Source organism: Canis lupus, chromosome 3, assembly GCF_011100685.1.
Source record: "Canis lupus familiaris isolate Mischka breed German Shepherd chromosome 3, alternate assembly UU_Cfam_GSD_1.0, whole genome shotgun sequence".
Lineage (NCBI taxonomy): Eukaryota > Metazoa > Chordata > Mammalia > Carnivora > Canidae > Canis > Canis lupus.
This window is the reverse complement of record NC_049224.1, coordinates 29,096,538-29,117,121: the sequence shown is the minus strand read 5'-3', so window position 1 is coordinate 29,117,121 and position 20,584 is coordinate 29,096,538. Positions and strand designations below refer to the sequence as shown.

Genomic DNA, 20,584 nt, shown 5'->3' with positions numbered 1-20,584 from the left:
ACGCCGAGTCCCGCTGCCCCAACAACGCGTCCCCCCAACTCCGGGGCCGGCTTCCAGGCCCCACGGCAGGTCGCGGGCTGCACCGCCTCCCGCAGCCGAGCGGCGCAAGGAGGGCCGCCCCCGCCGGCGCCCCAGGGGTGGGGCCGCGCCGCCCACCGCGCCCAACGGCTCGGTTCCCCGGAGCGAGGGGAGGCGAGGGGGGGCGGGGGGTCCCGGGGAGTCCCGGCCCGCGGGCTCCCGCCCCGACGCGTCCCCGCCCCGCCCGCCCGCCCGCCGCGGAGCCCCCGGGGAGGCCCGGAGCCCGCCTCGGGCCTGGCCGCGCCCGGCCTCTCGGGCCGCCGCACAGGAGGCGCTGGCGTGAGCGCCGCCCGCCGCTCCTTACCGCTTTACGACGCCGGTTTTGATCTTGATCTGCCTGACGCGAGGATCCGCCATGGTCCCTCGAGCGCCGCGAGGAGGGGTGGAGGCCCGGGGAGCCGCGGAGGGAGCCGACGCCGAGGACGCGGTCGTGTCGGCGCAGTCGCCGCGGCCCCGCGCGCATGCGCAGACCCCGGCGCCGCCCCGCAGCCAGACCACGCCGAAGGGGCGGGGCGGGGAGGGGGGAGGACGGGAGGGGGAGGACGAGAGGGAGGGGGGAGGACGGGAGGGGGAGGACGAGAGGGAGGGGGGAGGACGGGAGGGGGAGGACGAGAGGGGGGAGGGAAGAGGGGGAGAACCGGAGGGGGGAGGGAGGAAGAGAGGGGAGGAGAGGAGGGGGGAGGGGAGGGGCAGGGAGGAGAGGAGTGGGGGAGGACGGGAGGGGGGAGGGGCGACAACCAAAAGATTGTACAGCCAGGGCTCTTGCTACTGTCCAGGATCTTCCTTCAGCCAGTCAATGGCTTTCATTGGCTTTTCTTTTGGCCTTGACTTCCAGAACTTCAGAGCTAAGTTTTGTGCTGATTTGCAGGAGTTTCCCTCAGCCTAGCTTTTCTTTTTTTTCTTTTTTTTTTTTTTCAGCCTAGCTTTTCTGATGTAAAGAACGGCTTTTCCAACTCCCAACTCCATCTCTACACTTTTGTCCCTGTTTTTTTTTCTTTGTTTTAATGATTTTGTGACTTTACTGTAATTACCATAATCCAAAGACAGTTGATGCTGCTGTGTGTGCCCAGGCGCAGGCCCTCAAGGACAGTATGTGTTTATCGGTGTCTGTCTATATTATATCGTACACTTAAGGCTATGGGTTACAATCATGGAGTTGGGCCCCACCCTTATGGATAGGGAATCAGGTGAAATTGTTCTCAGTATCAGGAGTTTAGAGTAGTGGTTAAGAGCATGACCTCTGACCCTGACTGCCTAGGTCACATCATAGCTCTGCTTCTTTACTACTGTATAGAATTGGGCAAGTTACTAATCTCTCTATGCCCCAGTTTTTCCCTCTGTAAAATGTGGGTGTTAACAATACCCATCTCATCAGGCTTTCATAAAGCTTAAATAAATTCACATTTGTAAAGTGTTTAGGACAGTGCTGGTACTTAATAAGTCCCATACAAAGCGTTCATTAAATAAATAAGTAATCTAGGAAAGAGATCCTAAACAGGAAACTAAGAACACAGGAGGATACACGTTCACATGAACATAGAAATGTACATGATGGGGCACCTGAGTAGCTCAGTCAGTTAGGCATCTGACTCTTAATCTCAGCTCAGGGCTTGATCTCAGGATCGTGAGTCTAAGTTCCATCCGGGCTCCACACTGGGCTACTTAAAAAAGAAAAGAAAAGAAATACAAACTATGTAAACTGCATTTCTCACTGTTTGGCACCCTTTTGTTCTGTTATTCCTAAACCTTAATTGAGTTGTGTTTAAATATTCCAGCCTGGGACTAAGGTGAACTATAGGAATAAATCTGTAGGGGACTCTGTAAGGGATACATTTATCAACATTTGAGATTGAGGGTTGAAGAGATCCCCAAGACTGGGGCATCTGTCAGAGCAAGAGGAAAGTATAGTTGTCTCCTCCCTGAGTGGCAGTTCTTCCATTGCTAATCTTGGAGGATTGTGGTGATATTTTACCAAAGAATACTGCACATTCCCTTACAAGTAATAAGAAGTTGTTTTCCCTATACGCTTACTTACAGAGCTATGAAAGCAGTTTCACCATCCCTTCATGCCATTTTTTCCTAATTGACTCCAAGCTCCTCAAGATTAGAGGCCACGATACATTCATCTTCGTCTCCCCAGTACCAAGCTTAATGCCTAGTTCTTAGGAGATGCATAGCAAGTATTTTTCTGAGTTGAAGAAAAGTCAAATATGGAACTGAGATAGATTTTTTTTTTTGAGATAGATTTTTAATTTTGATACAAACTAAAGACTGGTCATGTCTTTACCTTCCCTGGAACCCTGCATGCAGTGAGACTTGTATAGAGCTAATATGCAGTTGCTCTGACTCTGTATGTCTGTTGAATAAAACCAGGTGGCCAACTGGAGAAGACATCCCTGGAGAGATAACTTAAATAAAGATGTACTGTTGATAAAAGTATATTTTTGTGAAATGTTTCTAATAATTACCTCTGGGTACTGGTAAGACTTGAAATGCTTCCTTCATCATTAGAAATTGCACCTCTTCTGAAGAGATCTAGAAGTTCCACTTTTTTCACCCTTACTTGTACATTTTTTCTAATTCTCTTGGCCTTCCCTGTAACTGGAGCCACTGCAGTGGCACCCAATCACACTCAGGCTTTGACCAGCATTGCAGGACTGCAATCTGGAAGTTCCTTGCTTCAGGCCTAGGCCAGAGCCCCACAGAGACAGGAGACTGGTGTGGGAAACCTCTCAGTACACATGTATGCGCAACCCAGTGCTTCAGGGGAACAAGAGCCTATGGATCAAACACTCCCCCTCTTTAGCTCTCCAGGCAGTAGACACACTTCATAAAACTCTTCAGCTGATTCCATGGGATCAAATACCAGCCACCTGTAGCAGGAGACAAACTCAATAACCCATGCTTGCATTTCTTTTCTTCTTTCCCTATTTCATTTATCCATTGCTCACTCCTGGCCTCAGAATCACTTTCCAAGTAAGTGGGGTAGTAATATGCTGCACTGGGGAATATTATTGACAGATTAACCAAGTGAACCAGAACACAACAGCTTTAAGTGGGGGACAGAGCAAGAGTGGGGTTCTGCATCCAGTCTGGGCTACAATACAAGCTCCTTTGCTATTCAGCCCATATGACCCAGTAGATCCAATGATGCTGATGTATCTGGTAGCTAAGGATACTCTACGGAGTCTCTGGTAAACCCAAAGAGGAGAAAAGCATATAGGTCATGCCTGTTGTGGTAGAGAAATACTCAGTTTTTGAAATACAGCTCCAGAAACACTCTGGACCCTAGCAGAGACTTGGAATTGATAATGTAACACCAAAACTATAGGGACAAAGCCAGCAATTATCAGAGGAATATTATCAGATTCATTCTGAGGGCATAATAGTAATACAAAATGGTACATCTGGGATTGAGCTTGAGCAGGATCAGAAGTCAAATGTAAATTCCTAGAACATCGAACTCTGTTGTTTACACCAACACATCTCTCTCAACTCGATGGCCTCCCTGAGGATGCCCTTCGACCAGTTTTGTAACGGAGAAAAAAAATTCGGACCTCATCCACAGGTGGGTCAGTACAGTAAGTTGATGTTAACTATATAGAAATTGCTGCTGCACCATAGCCAGGTAGAGGTTGTCCTAAAGGACACTTGGAAACAGAAATCTTCCCCCTGCTGCAAAGCTGCTAGCAGAACCCTTGGTCAGTGGCTTTATATGGAGGGTGAAGTGGCCTGTAGTATGGATTCCTGGGCACTGACAGTGGACTGATTGGTTAATCAGAGGCCCAAAAGAAATAAATTTGGCAGAAAAAGAAATAGGGAAAGACCCCAGGAGTGTACACAAAGCTTGTGATTTGGTGTCTCATGTCAATGTCCACCAAAGAGCAACGACCACTGTGGAAACAGTCAATAACCAAGCTGACAGCACGACTTGTACTTTGAATGTCCAACAGCTTGTCTACTCAGCCACCTCAGGGCAAGCCTGTGAGCAGAGCAGCCAGCGCAGCAGAGACCGGGGCTGTGGTAGGCAGCCTCTAAGTTGGCCAGTAAAGATTCCTGCCTCCTGGCATTCCTGCGCTTGCAAATCCCCTCTCCATGAACATGTATTTAGTGACTAGACTATGGCAGAAGTGATGGGATGTCATCTCTGACATCAGGTCACACAAAGGGCTTCCACCCTGTGTGTTCTTTTTGGCTTTCTCTTTGGTCATTCACAATGTAGAGAGCCAGTTGCCAGGTCGTGAGGCAGCCCTGTGGAGAAGCCCATGTGCTGAGGGACTGAGGCTTGCCAACAACCACATGAGTGAGCTGGGAAGAGGAGTTAAGCCTTCAGATGCGACTGCAGTCCCAGACAACAGATCGACTGTTATCTCTTGAAACAGCTTGAGCCAGAGGCACTTAGATAAACTGCACCAATTCCTGCCCTACATTGTTGTTTAAGCAACTAACTTTTGGGGTACTTTGTTATGCAGCAATAGATCACTAATGCAGAGACTAGGCATGGGCTCCTTTTCCTTGAGGCTGACCTCATTGGTGCCATTGCCGAGTGTCTAACCTGCCAGCAGTAGAGATCAGTACTGAGCCCTTGAGATGACACCATTCCAGGAGAAGACTACCTGGCTGAGAGCTTGACTACATAGGACTCCTTCCTCCCGGAAATGTATAGTGTGGCAACCATGAGAGGACACTGTTCAGGTCTACTTTTCGGAGAAACTTCTGTGGGGAGCCTAGTTAACTGTCAGCCTCCAGCTTCTACACCTTTGGATTCATGTAGCCACGCCAAGGACATGCTTTTCTCCTAGCCAGTTACTGAGCACAGCAGTGGTATTAGAGACCGATGATTCCTGTCCAGTGGGATTCCTTAATGGGAAACTTTTGCTCAGGAACTCCCTATGAACCTGGGAAGACTTCACAAGAACTTCACTGAAGTCTAAACTTTCCTTCCTAATCTTCCCTTCCCTCCTTTTCACAGGTGTCAGACCAGACCTGTATCGCAATCTGAAGTTTCTCCCAGCTTACTCTGCTGCCTCCCAGCATTTCTTTCATAGATGTTTCCTTCAACAGATTCTTGCATGTCTAAACCTGTCTTGGCTCCTGCTTTGAAGGATCTACACTGACAAAGACAGTGATCTATCCTTACAAAAGTCACATCTACTCTAGATAGGGATTTGCTTATTGACAAGGTATTATACTCAACATTGCCTGAGATCAAACGACATATAACAATGAGACCACAGAATCCTCTGATCTTACCATATGCCTCATCACCTAGAAGCAACCAGTTTAATAGAATGATGGTACAACCTGTTAAAGACTCAGCTAATGTGACAACTTGGGGACAGTACACTGTATGATTGGAGAACCATTCCCCAGGATACAACATACGCACTAAACTAACAGCTGACATACTGTCCCTCAATACACAGAATACACGGAATGGAACCAAGAAACCAGCTGATGGAAATAGGATAGGCAACTTTTACCATAACATTCAGTAAACTACTTGTAGTATTTGTTCTTATTGTCCATGCCACCTTAGGCTCTATTAGGTTAAAGGTCTTGGTTCCACGGAGAACGCTTCTACTACAGGAAACAGTAAAAATTCCACTGAATTTGAAGCTCTGCCTACTATACTATTGCTTTGGGCTCCTAAACTGAATGGACTACCAGAACAAAACAAACAAACAAAAAACCCACAAAAAATTAAAAAAAAAAAAACTTACTATATTGGCAGTGGGAATTGGTCCCAAAAACCATGAGGAACTAGGTTACGACTTCATACTAGACACAGGGAAAAATGTGTTTGAAAGTTAGGACATACTCTACGAGTGTTCTTTTGAGCCACTAGGTTTGTGGTAATTTGTCCCAGCAGAAATGGGAAGCTAATATATCCCACTGTAGACTAATGACACCTGTGGCCCAGTCTTTTCTCTACCGAACAAAGTTTCTCCTAATCCAAGAGTGTTGGCCAGGGCATTGGTTATATCACTTCTCTCTTTTTTTTTTTTTTTTTTTTAGTTAGTTAGTTATATACTTCTGACTGAACACATAACTTCTTAGAACTTCTGGAGGAAGGTCCAGCTACAGCTTACCATGCACTGGGGCCTACCCAAGATGATTTGACAAAGTATACATATGCTGAACATACGCATGCCCCGTGGCCCACAAATTCTTCTGCAATTATCAAATACAAATGCTTACATATCTTTCCTAAAAGACATGCACAAGAATGCTCAGGTAGGATTATTTGTAATAGCAATAAATTGGAAACAACACAACTCTTGGCTTGCTGTTTCACCTTTTTGGTGGTATATTAGATGAACAGAAGTTCTCAATTTTAGATTCAGATTTTAGCAATCCAGGTATGACATTTTTCTCTTTATGGTGAGTGTTCTTTATACCCTATTTACGAAATCTTTGTCTACACACAAGGTCATAAAGGTATTATCCCTTGTTTTATTATAGATGATTTATTTTTTTACCTTTCACATTTAGATCTACGTTCCACCAGAATTCACATTCACCATTGTATGGTGTTAGGTAGAGGTCAATATTAATTTTTTACCATATGAATTCATCACTGTTTAAAGCCTTCCTCATACTATACTTCCTGCTCTGTTATAAATTATTAGTGGCATCAATAATAGACCCTATTAACCGGTTACCTAACATTCATTCCCCAAACGCTTCTTCCTTGTGTGCTTCCATTGTAGGGCGTATTTTCTCAACTTCCCTTGTAGCCAGAGGTCTCCAAGTACACTGTTCTGGACAATTACATCTAAGTGGAATGTGTAGGTGGTTGCTGGAAATGATTTGGATTTCTTAATGAAAGGGGTAAAGACAGGGATCTGCCCCTTTCCTACTTCTTCTATGAAAGTAGATGGAATAACTGAAATTAAAATACCCATCTTTCAATCATAAGGGAAAGATAAAATTTTCAGAGACACCATCCTGAAATCACTGAGCTATTGTCTCAAAGCCATAACGAAAACCAAAACCAGCAGCTGTCTATCTCTACTCTTGTGATAAAAACAAATCTTTATGTATTTAAGCTACTCTTTATGAGATTTCTGTTACTAGCAGTCCAAAGGATTTTCTAACTGATACAAAAATCCATTAGAGCTCCATGTATATGTCTCTGTTGGGCAGAAGGGAGGCTATAACCATTGGATATTTGGAATATCCCTATGAAAACAAAAATATCTCCAACTGTGGTTTTCATAATGTGCTGTGTTCTCATCATATGCATGTAGTAAACGTGCTACTTAAATGGCCACAGGTCACAGAGTATGGATGTTGGACGGCTACATGTTTTACACAATAGAACTTCTATACAGGCATTGAGAGAATATAATCCTTTTGTCAGTGACTTAGAGAGGGCCCTATTTACAGCTGAACAGGTATCTGATATAACAATTCATTGTTCTGACACATATTGCAATCATGATGTGCAGTTTTTAATGCATCATGTTACATTAGCTCGGCCATAGTCTAATACCATGTAACATAAATTTTGCCAAAAGGAATGACATTACATGACACTGACTTTTAAAAGACACACACTATTTTTTCAGATCACATACCTTTTATCCATGAGTGCCCAATTCAAAAATCAAGCTGGCAGACAAAAGTGGAGTGAATGTGTAGCCTCAAAGCAGCATATTTATCTTGAGTAGTTTTGCACATTTCTACCTGTAGTCAATGATTCCATTCCATTTTTATGTTGAAATGCATGAGCAACATTAATGGACCTTTTTTTGTCACCTGAAGTAAGACTTTTATTCAGGGTCAATCAAGAGAGACCTGAAAGGTGTTTTTGGATTTCACGCTACGGATAAAATCTTTTTATGTGTTTATCATGAACTCTATGACTGTTCTATTTGAAACTACCACCAAAATATTTATGATGATTTTATTTTTCTCCTCTCTATGACTCTTTATTCTTTTCAATAAGACATCTTTCTTAGGTGTTAAATATTTTCAGGTGTCATTTTATATTCTTTTTTGATAGCAATAGGAAATGTAACAAAAAAGATAAGGATTCTGGACAACAGTACAGTTTCTAGATTATCAAAAGAATATTCTAAATACTATTTCACAAGATTTTTTCATACAGGTTTTAAATTACTTATTTAAAAATTTATCTTCTAACAGTTTTTGCTTATTACAGTAAACTACTTAAGGCTTAGAAAATTTGGTTTACAAACCTAACATTAAAAAAAAAATTAAGCTGTCATCTGTGAAAGCTTACTAGGATTCTGCAGAGTAGTCCGCAAGGGGAAGAAGTCTTTTTTGAAATGGCTTTTTCCCTAATATTTTAAAGTAATATAAAGATGACTTCTTAATTGAAGACAAATTTCATTTAAACTTCCACAACTTCCAATTCTAACATTAGTACTCTAATAATTAATTATTGTATTGTTATTTAATTATAACCAAAATTATTTCTCTTCCCTTATTACCATATTTTTTGCATGTGATGTGTGGGTGTGATTGTCGTTTAATAATATAATTGAGATTTTTAAGAATTCTTTTCCTAAAAGAGTTAATGCTTCCAAATAATTTGGAAATTTTAGACTAATTGAACTCCACCAATTTTCCTTGGAATTTTAGCCACATAAGAAAGCAGAGTAATGGAACTCAATACAGTTGAATTCAGTACAACTGAGAGTCCATGAGACACCAAGTAGCCAGTAATTAATGACTGATTTTTTTCCCTACTCTTTACTCAAATGTTTTGGCATTCAGCAATGCAGTAATGCTCCTGAAATGATTAGAAGCAGGGATTTAGAACCTGGCTAAGATATATTCTTACTGGATAAATGTCAGTAGTTCACTAATTCTCTCTGAGACTCCATTTCCTCAACTGTAAAGTGGAGATAAAGTATCTATCAGAGTGTTGTGGTTGTGAAAATTGTATAAGATAATATATATAAAAGAGCTAGCACAATGCCTGGCACATCATAAGTACTTAATAAATGGTAACTATTATTATTACCCTTACTCATGTAGGCAAAGAAAAAAATTTATCCAGAATTGATGCTCTTTAGTAAAATAATAAATGTAATAAATAATTTATGATAAGTAGTAAAACTTAATAAATTGTGCAGTGTTTGTTTCTTTCAATGAATTTGCAAAGAATTATCACAGAAACCACTACTTATCTATAAATGAAGGTTATAAATTGAGATATGAATATCATAGGACTGATCTTCTGCAAACAATAAATGAAAGGAATCCTCACGTGTTAAATCTATTATTGGTAATTTGCAATATCAAATATCCTTCAAATGAATACACTTAAAATACTGTAGGGTCAGCCTGGATGTCTCCACTGGTTAAGCGTCAGACTGTTGATTTTGGCTCAGGTGATGATCTCAGGGTCATGAGATTAAGCATGGAGCTTCTTAAGATTCTCTTTCTTCCTCTCCCTTTTCCTCCCTTCCCTGCTTGCTCACATTCTCTTTCTCTCTCAAAAAATAAAGAATAAAAAATAAATAATATACTCTATGTAAATTGTGCCTATTGGGTTTAATGCTAGCTATGTAACTTCAGAAAAGGAATTAATTTTTCATTTTTCTTCTGAAAGACTTAAATATCATAAAATGCAAGAGTGTAAATAAAGATAAAATTCTTACCATGTAGTAAATGTTCAATAAATGATTAATAATAATTATCATTTATTTTAGGGCAGAATGTATGTAAGTGAACTTTCATCACCCTGAAGGGCACATTGTACATCAAAAAAATATTTAAAGCAATATTTAAAATACTGCATCTTAATGCAGCCTGTATTTTTCTTTTAGTACAACAAAAGAAAATTCAGGTGGGGCAATTCCCAAGAATTAAGGGAAAACAAAGATGAAAATCAATAAAATTGCAGGAAAGGGTTTATTAGTATGTTCAATTCTTTGTTTAAACAAAATGGAAAAAAAAATAAACAAAATGGGAGGCACTTGGCCTGCTCAGTCGGTAGAACATGAGACTGGATCTCGGGGTTGTGAGTTCTAGTCCCATGTTAGGTGTAGAGATTACTTAAAAATAAACTCTAAATAAACAAATAAGATAAGATAAAATTAAATTAAATTTAAAAATGAGAATTTGCCTTCACCAGATCATTAGTAAATATACTTGGAATGAAATATTAATTCATACTAAATAAAAATTAGTGCCTACAAATAAAAACTGGAACATAATTGAAGTTGTACACGCTATTACACATAGTAAAAGTTTGCTTTCTTTGCTTGATAAAAGTTAATTTCCACAAGTAAAGATTTAAAAAAAGTTTTACATATACTATTTTGTAAATGGTTGTGAAGTTTGATTGAATATCACACAAATCAAGCAGCTATGTTTTAATTGTTCTAACAGTAATAAAAAGTAGTGGGGAACAGCATTCAAAACATACTGTCTCACAAAACAAAACAAAACAAAAAACTGGAACCTGGGTGGCTCAGCAGTTAAGTGGCTGCCTTCAGCTCAGGTCATGATCCCAGGGTCCTGGGATGAAGCCCCTTATTGGGCTCCCTGCTCAGCGGGGAGTCTGCTTCTCCCTCTCCCTCTGTGATCTCTCTCAGTCTTGCTCTCTCTAAAATAAATAAAATCTTCAAAAACAAAAACAAACCTGCACTGTCTCTCTAGACCATAATGTATTTCTTGGTTACAAAATGATAACAGCAGGCTAGCTGAACACTTGGTGAAATATTCAAAAGGAGAAAAGGAAGCTTCAGAGTAAATAAACAAAATCCTAGCTGCCAGTGGCTGTTGTAAACTGCTTAAGCTGAACACTCACTGGACCCTTTAAGCTTTCATTATCCCTATTTTTGCTTTTGAAATTAATTGTAAATGGATATAAGAACTCAGGTCATTTCAATGTTTCTGATATTTGGGAAGCGAGAAGAAGAGTACTGGTTCCCTTTTTTTTTTTTGTTAGGATGTTGTTTCAGTTGTTTAACAGATTAAATAACACTGGCATAAATAAAATAGATGGATTGCTCTTCTAGAAGCCTAGATATATTCTGAGTTCTAGGATGTTGCCCTTCCCTGCATGTTCATAGATGGCTCCTATTCCAGCCTCTTATTCCATGTAAGGGCACAAACTGGAAGATATTTAAAACACTTCTGATCACATCTGCATTAGCTAGAACTTAGTTGCAGAGCCACACCTATTTACAAGAGAGGAGGGAAAATGTAGTCTCCAGTGTCTCTTTAAAAGTCAGGGGTTCTCTTACTAAAAAGAAGAAAGAGTAAATAGTTGAGGACAAGTAGAAGTCTCTGTCACAGGCCTGCTTTGGAATATAAAACATCACTGATTCCACTTGCTTCGGTGTGTGCTTGGGAAATATATATATATAAATATATATATCTGTGTGTGTGTGTGTGTGTGTGTATAGGAGGCAATTTGTATGTCTTATAACCACAGGCCTTTGCCAATTACCCTACTTTCTTGATTACTGCAGCTTGATAGTAAATTCTGAAATCAGCTGGTATGAGTCTTCTGTCGTTCTTTTTCAGAATTTTTTTGTCCATTTGATTTCAATGACTTTTAAACCTAAATTTAGAATCTGCCTTTTGTTATCTACAAAAATTCCTGCTGGGAATTTGATTGGGATTATATAAAATCTATACGTCAATTTGAGGCAAGTTGACAAGTTAACAATATGGAATCTTAGAATTCATGGATACAACATATATCTTTCATCTGTATTTTATAGTTTTTAGTATATAGATCCTGAATGTATTTTGTAGGCTTTATAGGTAAGTATTTACTTTTGTGTGTGTGCTATCATAAATTTTAAAAATTCCAATTTCAAATTGTTCATTGGCAAGTATATAAAAACCAATTGAATTTTTATATATTGATTTTGTATTCTGTAATATTTCTAAACTCATTTATTCTAGAAGTTTTTTGTTGTTGTTATTACAGATTCCATGAAGTTTTCTACGTTTCTACATGGACAATTTTATTATTTGCAAATAGAGATAGTTTATATCTTCCTTCCTATATCCTGTCCTTACTTTTTATATTAGCATGCAGGGTTTTTTTTAAACCATGAAACCAGATGTAGTTGTTTTGTAGATGCTCTTTATCAAGAGAGTTGTGATCATTAATGGCTGTTGAATTTTGTCAAATTCTTTTTCATTTTTTGCATCTATGGAGATGATCATGAGGATTTTCTAGTTTAGTCTGTTAACATGATGAATTACAATGATTGATTTTCAGCTTATTGAATCAACCTTTCACTCCTAAAATGATTATCACTTGGTCATAATGTATTATCCTTTTTACATGTTCCTAGCTTTTATTTTCTAACATTGTATTGAGGGATATTAGTCTGTAGCTTTCTTTTCTTGTCTTCTCTTTTTCTGCTATTGATAATGGGATCATTCTGGCCTCATAAAATAGCTGTTCCCCCGCTCCTATTTTCTGGAGAAAATTAAGTAGAAATGGAATTAAAATTAGGTAAAGATTTTTCTGTTAAATGTTTCCTATTTAAATTCACCAGTGAAACCATATGAGCCTAGAATTTTGTTGTTGTTGTTGGAAGATTTTTAACTGTAAATTCAATTTCTTACTGGTATAGGACTATTCACATTACCAATTCTTCCTGCATTTTGGTAGTTTGTGTTTTTCAAGGAATTTGTCCATTTCATCTAAGTTGTTGAATTATGGATATAGTTGTTTATCACTATGGATGGATAAAGTGTCCTTTAACATCTTTTTAGTGACTATAGGGTCTGTAGTGTCCATCCTTTTCTTTCTAATATCGGCAAATTATGCCTCTCTTTTTTAATTGAGGTACAATACACACAATATAAAATTAACCGTTAATTGCTTTAATTTTTACAATTCAGTGACATTTAATACATTTATAATGCTGTGCTACCATAACCTCCTCTAATTCTAAGACATTTTCATCACACCAATAGGAAATCCTGTACCCATTTAAGCCTCTGACAACCAGTAATCTACTTTCTTTCTATATGGATTTACCTCTTACAGATACTTCGTGTAAATGGAATCACATAATATATGACCTTTTGAATATGACTTCTTTCTCTTGGCATAATGTTTCAAGGCTCATCCATGTTGTACTATTTATTAGTATTTCATTCCTTTTTAGGGCTGAAAAATATTCCACTGTATAAATGTACCACATTTTGTTTATCCACTCTTCAGTTAATGAACATTAGAATTGTTTCTCCTTTTGGCTATTGTGAATAAAAAAGATATAAATATTCATGTACCAGTATTTGTTTGAATATGTGTTTTCAATACCTTTACTCTTTTTATACTTTACCAGTCTGGCTATATGCTTATTAATTTTTCAACCTTTTCAAAGAGCTAGCTTTTGGCTCCATTGATCTTTCTCTATTGTTTTTTCCTATTTTTAGCATCATTGAGTTCTGCTTTTATCCTACATATTAGCTTGATATGCTGTGACCCTGCTAAATTCATTTATTCACTTTAGCAGTTTTTTTTCTTCTGCTTGCTTTTTGCTTAATTTGCTCTTCTTTTACTGATTTTATAAGGGGGAAGCTCAGATCATTGTTTTGAAACTTTTATTTTTAATATGAGTGTTTTTATTATAAGCATATGAATATTTTTCTAATACAAGCATTTTCTTTTTTTAGGGAAAAGATTAACTTTATTCTTTTTAAATTTTTATTTATTTATTTATTAAGATTTTATTTATTCATGAAAGACACAGAAAGAGAGGCAGAGTCATAGGCAGAAGGAGAATTAGGCTCCTCTTGGGGAGCCCGATTTGGGACTCAATCCCAGGACTCCAGGATCGTGACCTGAGCCAAAGGCAGATGCAGACGCTCAACCACTGAGCCACCCAGGTGTCCCTTAAGTTTTGTTTAAATTCCAGTTAGTTAATATAGAGTGTTATATTAGTTTCAGGTATACAACATAGTGATTCAACAATTCCATGCAACACCCTTAATATGAGCATTTTCTAATATGAGCATTTATAAGTGCTATAAATTTCTGTCTAAGCACTAATTTAGTTGTATCTCACAAATTCTGTTGCATTTTTATTTCACTCAGTTCAAAATATTTTCTAATTTCCCTTGAGACTTCCTCTTCGACCTGTAGATTATCTTTTGTTAAGATTTTATTTATTTATTCATGACAGACACAGAAAGAGAGAGAGGCAGAGACACAGGCAGAGGGAGAAGTAGGCTCCATGCAGGGAGCCCGAGGTGGGACTCAATCCTGGGTCTCCAGGATCTCGCCTTGGGATGAAGGTGGTCAAAACTGCTGAGTCACCCAGGCTGCCCCGGCCTGTGGATTATTTAGAAATGTGTTATTTGGGGATTTTCCAGATATCTTTCTGTTATTAATTTCTAAGATAATTCTCTTATAAATGTCAATTAGATACAGTGACTTGATGATATTGGTCAATTTTTTATATCCTTGTTGAATTTCTATTAGTCCTATCTATTATAAAGAGAAGGGCGTTACAGTCTTCTACCCTTCCTGTATGGTAGCTATGAAGGTCTGTTGTTATGAAGGTCTGTCACATCTTTCTGGTGAATTAACTCTTTTATTAACCTGCAATGTCTCCCTTTATCCTTGGCAATTTTCTATGTTCTAAACTGTACTTTGTCTTATCTCAGTATATTCACTCCCTATTTCTTTTGATGAGTGTTTGTATGGTATACCTTTCTCCACCTTTACGCTTTAATTACATTTGAAGTGAATTTCTTGTAGACAGCATATATTTTGGTCTTGTTTGACGAATCTCTGTCTTTATTTGGTGTGTTTAGACCATTTACATTTAATATAACTATTGATATAGTTGGATTACTATTTTATTACTTGTTTTCTATATGTTCCTTTCATTTTTTGTTTCTCCATTTCCCCCTTTGCTGTTTTGCTTTCATTATTTGAATATTCTTTAATATTTTTAATATATCTATTGTCATTTTGTCTGTATCTCTTCAAGGCCATTCATGTGTGTTTATTCATTCTAGGGATTATAATATACATACCTAACCATTTATAGTCCACTCAGAGCTAGTATTTACCACTTTAAGCAAAATGCAGATGTCTTACAACAATATAGGTTCTTTATAGTTCCACCTTTATGTTAGAATGGCCATATGAATTACATTATCATTCACAGAAAATGATGTCTAATAGTCTGCTTTCTTGGGAGATAATTTACATTTGAAAGAAGGGGATAATTAAAGCTGTGTGAATGAGGCAAGACAAAGATTAGAATGGAGGTTTTACTGATGGTAATGTTAAGATTGTAGCAAGGAATCAAGAGTTAAATGCTTTAGATACACAATGCTATTTGATTCAAATAACTTTGGTATGGTGCTTGGAACAGAGGGTTATGACAGTAGTGGGAAAGATTGCATGTCTTATAATCACAGTCCTCAGAAAGGCTTAAGCTTTTATAGATTTTTTTTTTAAGATTTTATTTGTTTATTCATAGAGGCACACAGAGAGAGAGAGAGAGAGAGAGAGAGAGAGAGAGGCAGAGACACAGGCAGAGGGAGAAGCGGGCTCCATGCAAGGAGCCCGACGCGGGACTCGATCCAGGGTCTCCAGGATCACGCCCCAGGCTGCAGGCGGTGCTAAACCACTGTGCCACGGGGGCTGCCCAGCTTTTATAGATATTAATGTTGAAACTTTCTATAAGAAGAAAATGCATGGGGCAATTTCTCTGATATAGGTGGCGCTGGGCTTAGCTCAGAACAAAAACATAATTATTTCCATAAACTTTGCCTTAACCTACATCTGTGTAACCTAGATTTATGATGGAAGGAAGTTCTGGCTTTGAGGGAGAATGAAGAAAATTTATGATACAAGCAGGTGATCCTCTGGTAGGGTATATGATATGATGGTCAGGGTCTGGAAACAGTCAAGAAAAAATTCTTGAGTTGTCTTAAGTTGCAAAAACGGTGGTTTTATTAAAGCATGTAGACAGGACCCATAGGCAGAAAGAGCTTCACTGGGATTGTGAGGAGTGACTGATTATATAACTTTTAAGTAGGGAGGGGATTAGGAATAGTGTAAGTCTCTAAGGAATTTGGAAGCAAGGTTTTCAGGACCTTGAGGGGCTAGTTGCTATTTAAGATAAAGTCATTTACTACTGTGTAGTAAAACCTTAATCATGAGACCCTTCAGATGCATATTAGTGAAGCATATGTGTTGAGGATGATTGCTAATATATATATTGGTGGATTCGAGATAAAGGAAGTTTCCAAAGGGATTTTAATATGTTAAAGGAGACTTACAGGATCTTGTAAGTCAGGCTAATGTCAAGCTAAGGTTGTTTGTGGCCTCTAGCAGAGTAGTAACATTAAGGCAATTGAGTTCCTGGAAGAAGGTCACCCTGCCTCTGTTAAAGCATGCATCAATAAGCTGTCATTTGTAAGGAAATTTAATTTTTTTCTACATTTCTTCTACCTTTGTTCTTCACATCAGTACTGCCTAAGAAGCTTTCCTTTCTAAATTTGGACATCCTTTTTTTCCCACTCTTTTTTTCCCCCTAAGTCTGCTCTGTGCCCAATGTGAAGCCTAATGCAGGGCTTGAGCCCACAACCCTGAGATCAAGACCTGAGCTGAGACCAAGAGTTGGATGCTTAACTGACTGGGCCACCCAGGTGCCCCTTAAATTGGGACATCCTAAACATGGTATGTATGTTCCTCAGTAATATTCAACAATGTAAGCCTGAATAATTACACAAAGCCACAATTTTTTAACTCACATTTTAGTTGAAGCTACAGGACTGGCTTATTTCTTTGACATGCCAGCTGAATTCTTTCTTTGGAGGCATTTTTGGCTACAAACTACTCAAAACGTGTACCTGAGTTGTTCTTCCTTTGCCCTTGAGACAGCCTCAGGACCCTCCCAGAAGTAAGCCATTGTTAAGCCATGCTCTTTTCCCCTAGAATATCCTTTCAAGTCTCTCTTCAAGCCAAAATAATAACCTTCTGACATGTCAGCTCTGAAAAAGTCCTAAAGTAAGCACTCAATACTATGGAAACAAGCATTTGACATCATTCCAGTAAATCCATCTTTGGGCTATGCAGCTTGTTTTACTGTAATGGCATTATTTTGGGATTTATTGGCTTCCAGAAGTAAGAAAAAGATACAAGAGCACTTCAAACAACTGCTCAGTTATGGAGAATGGGGGGAAAAAATCAAACAGCTACAAAATGTGCCACTAAATATATTGTTCATTTATTTCTTCTAGTTTTCTTCCTCTTTTGACAAATTGTTTGATATGAGCTCATCTTGTTTTTGTTTTTTGCAAATCATATACAGATTCTTAGACATGAGTAAATATCTTCTTGCCAATTTCAATAAAAGAAAGGGCAGGGAAATTACAGCTCATACACATATCTGTATCATTCAAGGTATAGTCAAGAGACAGAAACCACATCAGTTACTAGACTAGAGAAAATATCATTGTTACTAGGTATAAAGTTGTTAACTAAGTAAATAAGAGAGCAAGAAGGGGTGTTACAGAGGTAGCAACTGCAAGAAGCACATCCGCCCCTAAAACTGGGGGACAAAAGAAAGAAATTGGAATTAGTAAAACTTAGGAACTCAGAGGAGGAAGGTGACCTCTGAAGAGAAGGCATCAGGCAGCTTACACAGGGATCTCTGAGAGAGCAGGATGCATTTGGTTCTGCAACACTGAGAACAACTGCAGGCTGAATTATGCTGCTGTTACAGGAAGGGATGTTGAGATTAAAAAAAAAAAAAGTGATGCTAACATGACCTCAGAGAAACAGGAAACATTCAGGAAGCACGGGAAGGCTTACGTCTCTTCTCCCTCCTCTAGCATTACAGGCTCCCTGCCAAGATAGGAATGTTTTTTCAAATTCTAGACCAGCATCGAAATGTATTGAAGAGTGGTTTGGATGTGAAAGATAAAAATAACAACTAAGAGAATATTTCAATAGCTTATTCAAACTGCACTTAAAATTGTATTTATTTATTTAGTGTTTCATCACTTACATATAACACACAGTGCTCAGCATAACAAGTATCATCCTTAATCAAACTGCATTTAAATGAAGCAAAATGAAGATATCAAAAAGAAAGGCCGGCTGGCTGCCAGTGAGTGGTTCCCAGGTCATTACCTTTGAAGTGTCCCCTGGGTCTAGGATTTGGTTCTCAGCTTTGTTGCTCAACTTTGTGGGAGTGCAAAAGAACTTTAGCTCTTGAATGAGCTAAAGTAATGGGGTCACATGATTCAACTTACACGGGACCAATGAATAAACTCTAAAGCCAAAGTATTGATTTATAGTGGGAAATATCACTGCCTAGATGGTTAAACTGGGACACACATCTCTTCTGCTGCTGGGAAATATGAGAGTCAGGAGGTAGCTGATAGCCGTGGGGTGCGAATGGGAATATAACTGCCTCGTGCCACTACAGAGATACACTGAGAAAACTGACCAGACCTCACATGACTCAATTTGTACCCTTACCACTTGTGTAGAGCCAGACAGAGCTCCCCAAAAGTTTGCTTTCTCTCTCATCTTTTTCCTAGCTCCTGGCAGAGGCCAGCCTTCTGTTAGTATCTTTTTTTCAGATAGTTAGTATACAGACAAAAACGTTAGTTTTGTCTGTAAGTTGTTAAATCCTTCAGAGCCTTTCCTCTTCTTTAGATGATAAACAATAATCCTTGTGTCATGGGTTATTGTATGGATTAAAGCAGTGGTCCCTAGAAATATTCATAGAACAGAGCCTAACGCATAGGAAGCTCCCAAAACATAGAAGTTCCCTCCCTACCTTTCACCCTGCTTTGATGATAGTAAGACAGTATGCTTTTTTGACATATTTTTCTCTTTAAAAAGATAAGTTAAAACTGTATAGCACTCCACTGAAAGGATATATCATTTTACCTATCAGTAGTTATTTGAGGCCATAAGACTATTTCTCATTTTGTGTCATTAAACATGATGTTTTATCATGACAGTCCAAGTTCACAGATAGACACTCCCACTGAAAACAAACTAACCATGCTGACAATATATTCAAAAGCATCAAAGAGCTGGCAAAGAAATATAGGATATCTAGGACAAAGACTATTTGAAGTCAGAATCCAAAAGATCAAATACAAACAAAATCTTAAAAGCAGCCAACAATATAATGTAATCTACCTGAAAAGAGCAACAGATAGATTAAAAGCTATGCTTCCGAAGGCAAGTGGAGCAAGAAACCAGTGGGATGATATCTTCAATGTGCCAAGCTATATATTCACGAGTTTTTCCTTTAGAGCAAGTCTGCTGCTGACAAATTCTCTCAGTGTTTTTTTTTTTTTTTTTTAATCTGAAAACACCTTTATTTTACCCTCATTCTTGGAAGATATTTTCACTGGGTTTAGAATTCTACATTGATAGTGTTTTGTTTTCTTGGCACATTGATATTTAAACACACAGACACATACCCCTACACACATGTATTTACAGCAGAAAGAATGTATGCTCAGATAGAAGGTACTCTGAGAGCAGCAGAAATTAATAAACTGGAACCACATACATCAACAATAAAAAATGTTAAATGAAATCATACAGGAAAAGCAAATACATCATTGTTTGAAAGTTAGGACAATTGTTACTTACAATGGGAAAGGGCACATGAGGATCAATGTTTAATTTGTTACCGTGGATGGTGGTTACCTAGGTATTTACTTTATAACCACTCTTTTTTTGGGATTTTTTGGTTTATTTATTTGAGAGAGAATGAGAGAGTGAGCGTACATGAGCAGTGGGAAGGGCAACGGAGAAGGAGAAAGAGAATCTCAAGCAGCCTCTATGCAGAGTGTGGAATCCGGTGGGGCTCAATCCCATACTGAGATCATGACATAGGCCAAAATCACAAGTTGGGTGTTCAACTGATTGAGCCACCCAGGTGCATCCTTTACAACTATTCTTCAAAATAAAATCCAATGTTTTGTGCATGCTTTTGTATTTAAGGTGTGTACTTCATAATAAAATTAAAAATTCATTAAATGAATTTTCTGTTATATGAATCTTTGCACACGTCTGATTAATTCTTTAATTTCATAGAGGTTGAATAACTAGATCAAAAGACATTAATATATTCAAGGCTTTTATTATCTGCTGCTCAATTAACATCCTGAAAAATTGTACCCATTTTCCTTCCTACTAGTTGTGCATCAAAACCCCTAGCTACGTCCTTGAAAAAGTTGCTAAATTGCTCTGCTCATGTTATTACCTGCCACTCACTCCTTAACCCACTGTTCTGGCTTCCAAACCAACTGTCCATTAAAACCTCTCTGCTTAAAGTTACCAATACCCTCCTATTTATGAAATTTAATGGCTACTTTTCTTCTTGAGTGATTTAGAAATTAGTTCTAAAGACTTTTCCAGACGGCTAATATCATCCATCACATGTAGCTTGTAACTTTCTTGATTCTTAGATTGTCATTTGGCTCCTAGTTCTTGGAGAATCTTCCTATGGTTTCCTATGAACTATCTCAATTTCCAAGGAGAAAAATT

The 20,584-nt window shown here is 38.5% G+C and overlaps 1 protein-coding gene across 1 annotated transcript in view; it reads right to left on the bottom strand.

Moving 5' to 3' along the window:
* TBCA (tubulin folding cofactor A) overlaps positions 1–555 on the bottom strand; it is a 75,690-nt gene extending 75,135 nt beyond the window's left edge. The window contains exon 1 of the mRNA XM_038532487.1: positions 383–555. Coding sequence (XP_038388415.1) covers positions 383–435 — 53 coding nt within the window. The 5' untranslated portion in view covers positions 436–555. The remainder of the gene's footprint in view (positions 1–382) is intronic.
* Positions 556–20,584: the final 20,029 nt, after the last annotated feature.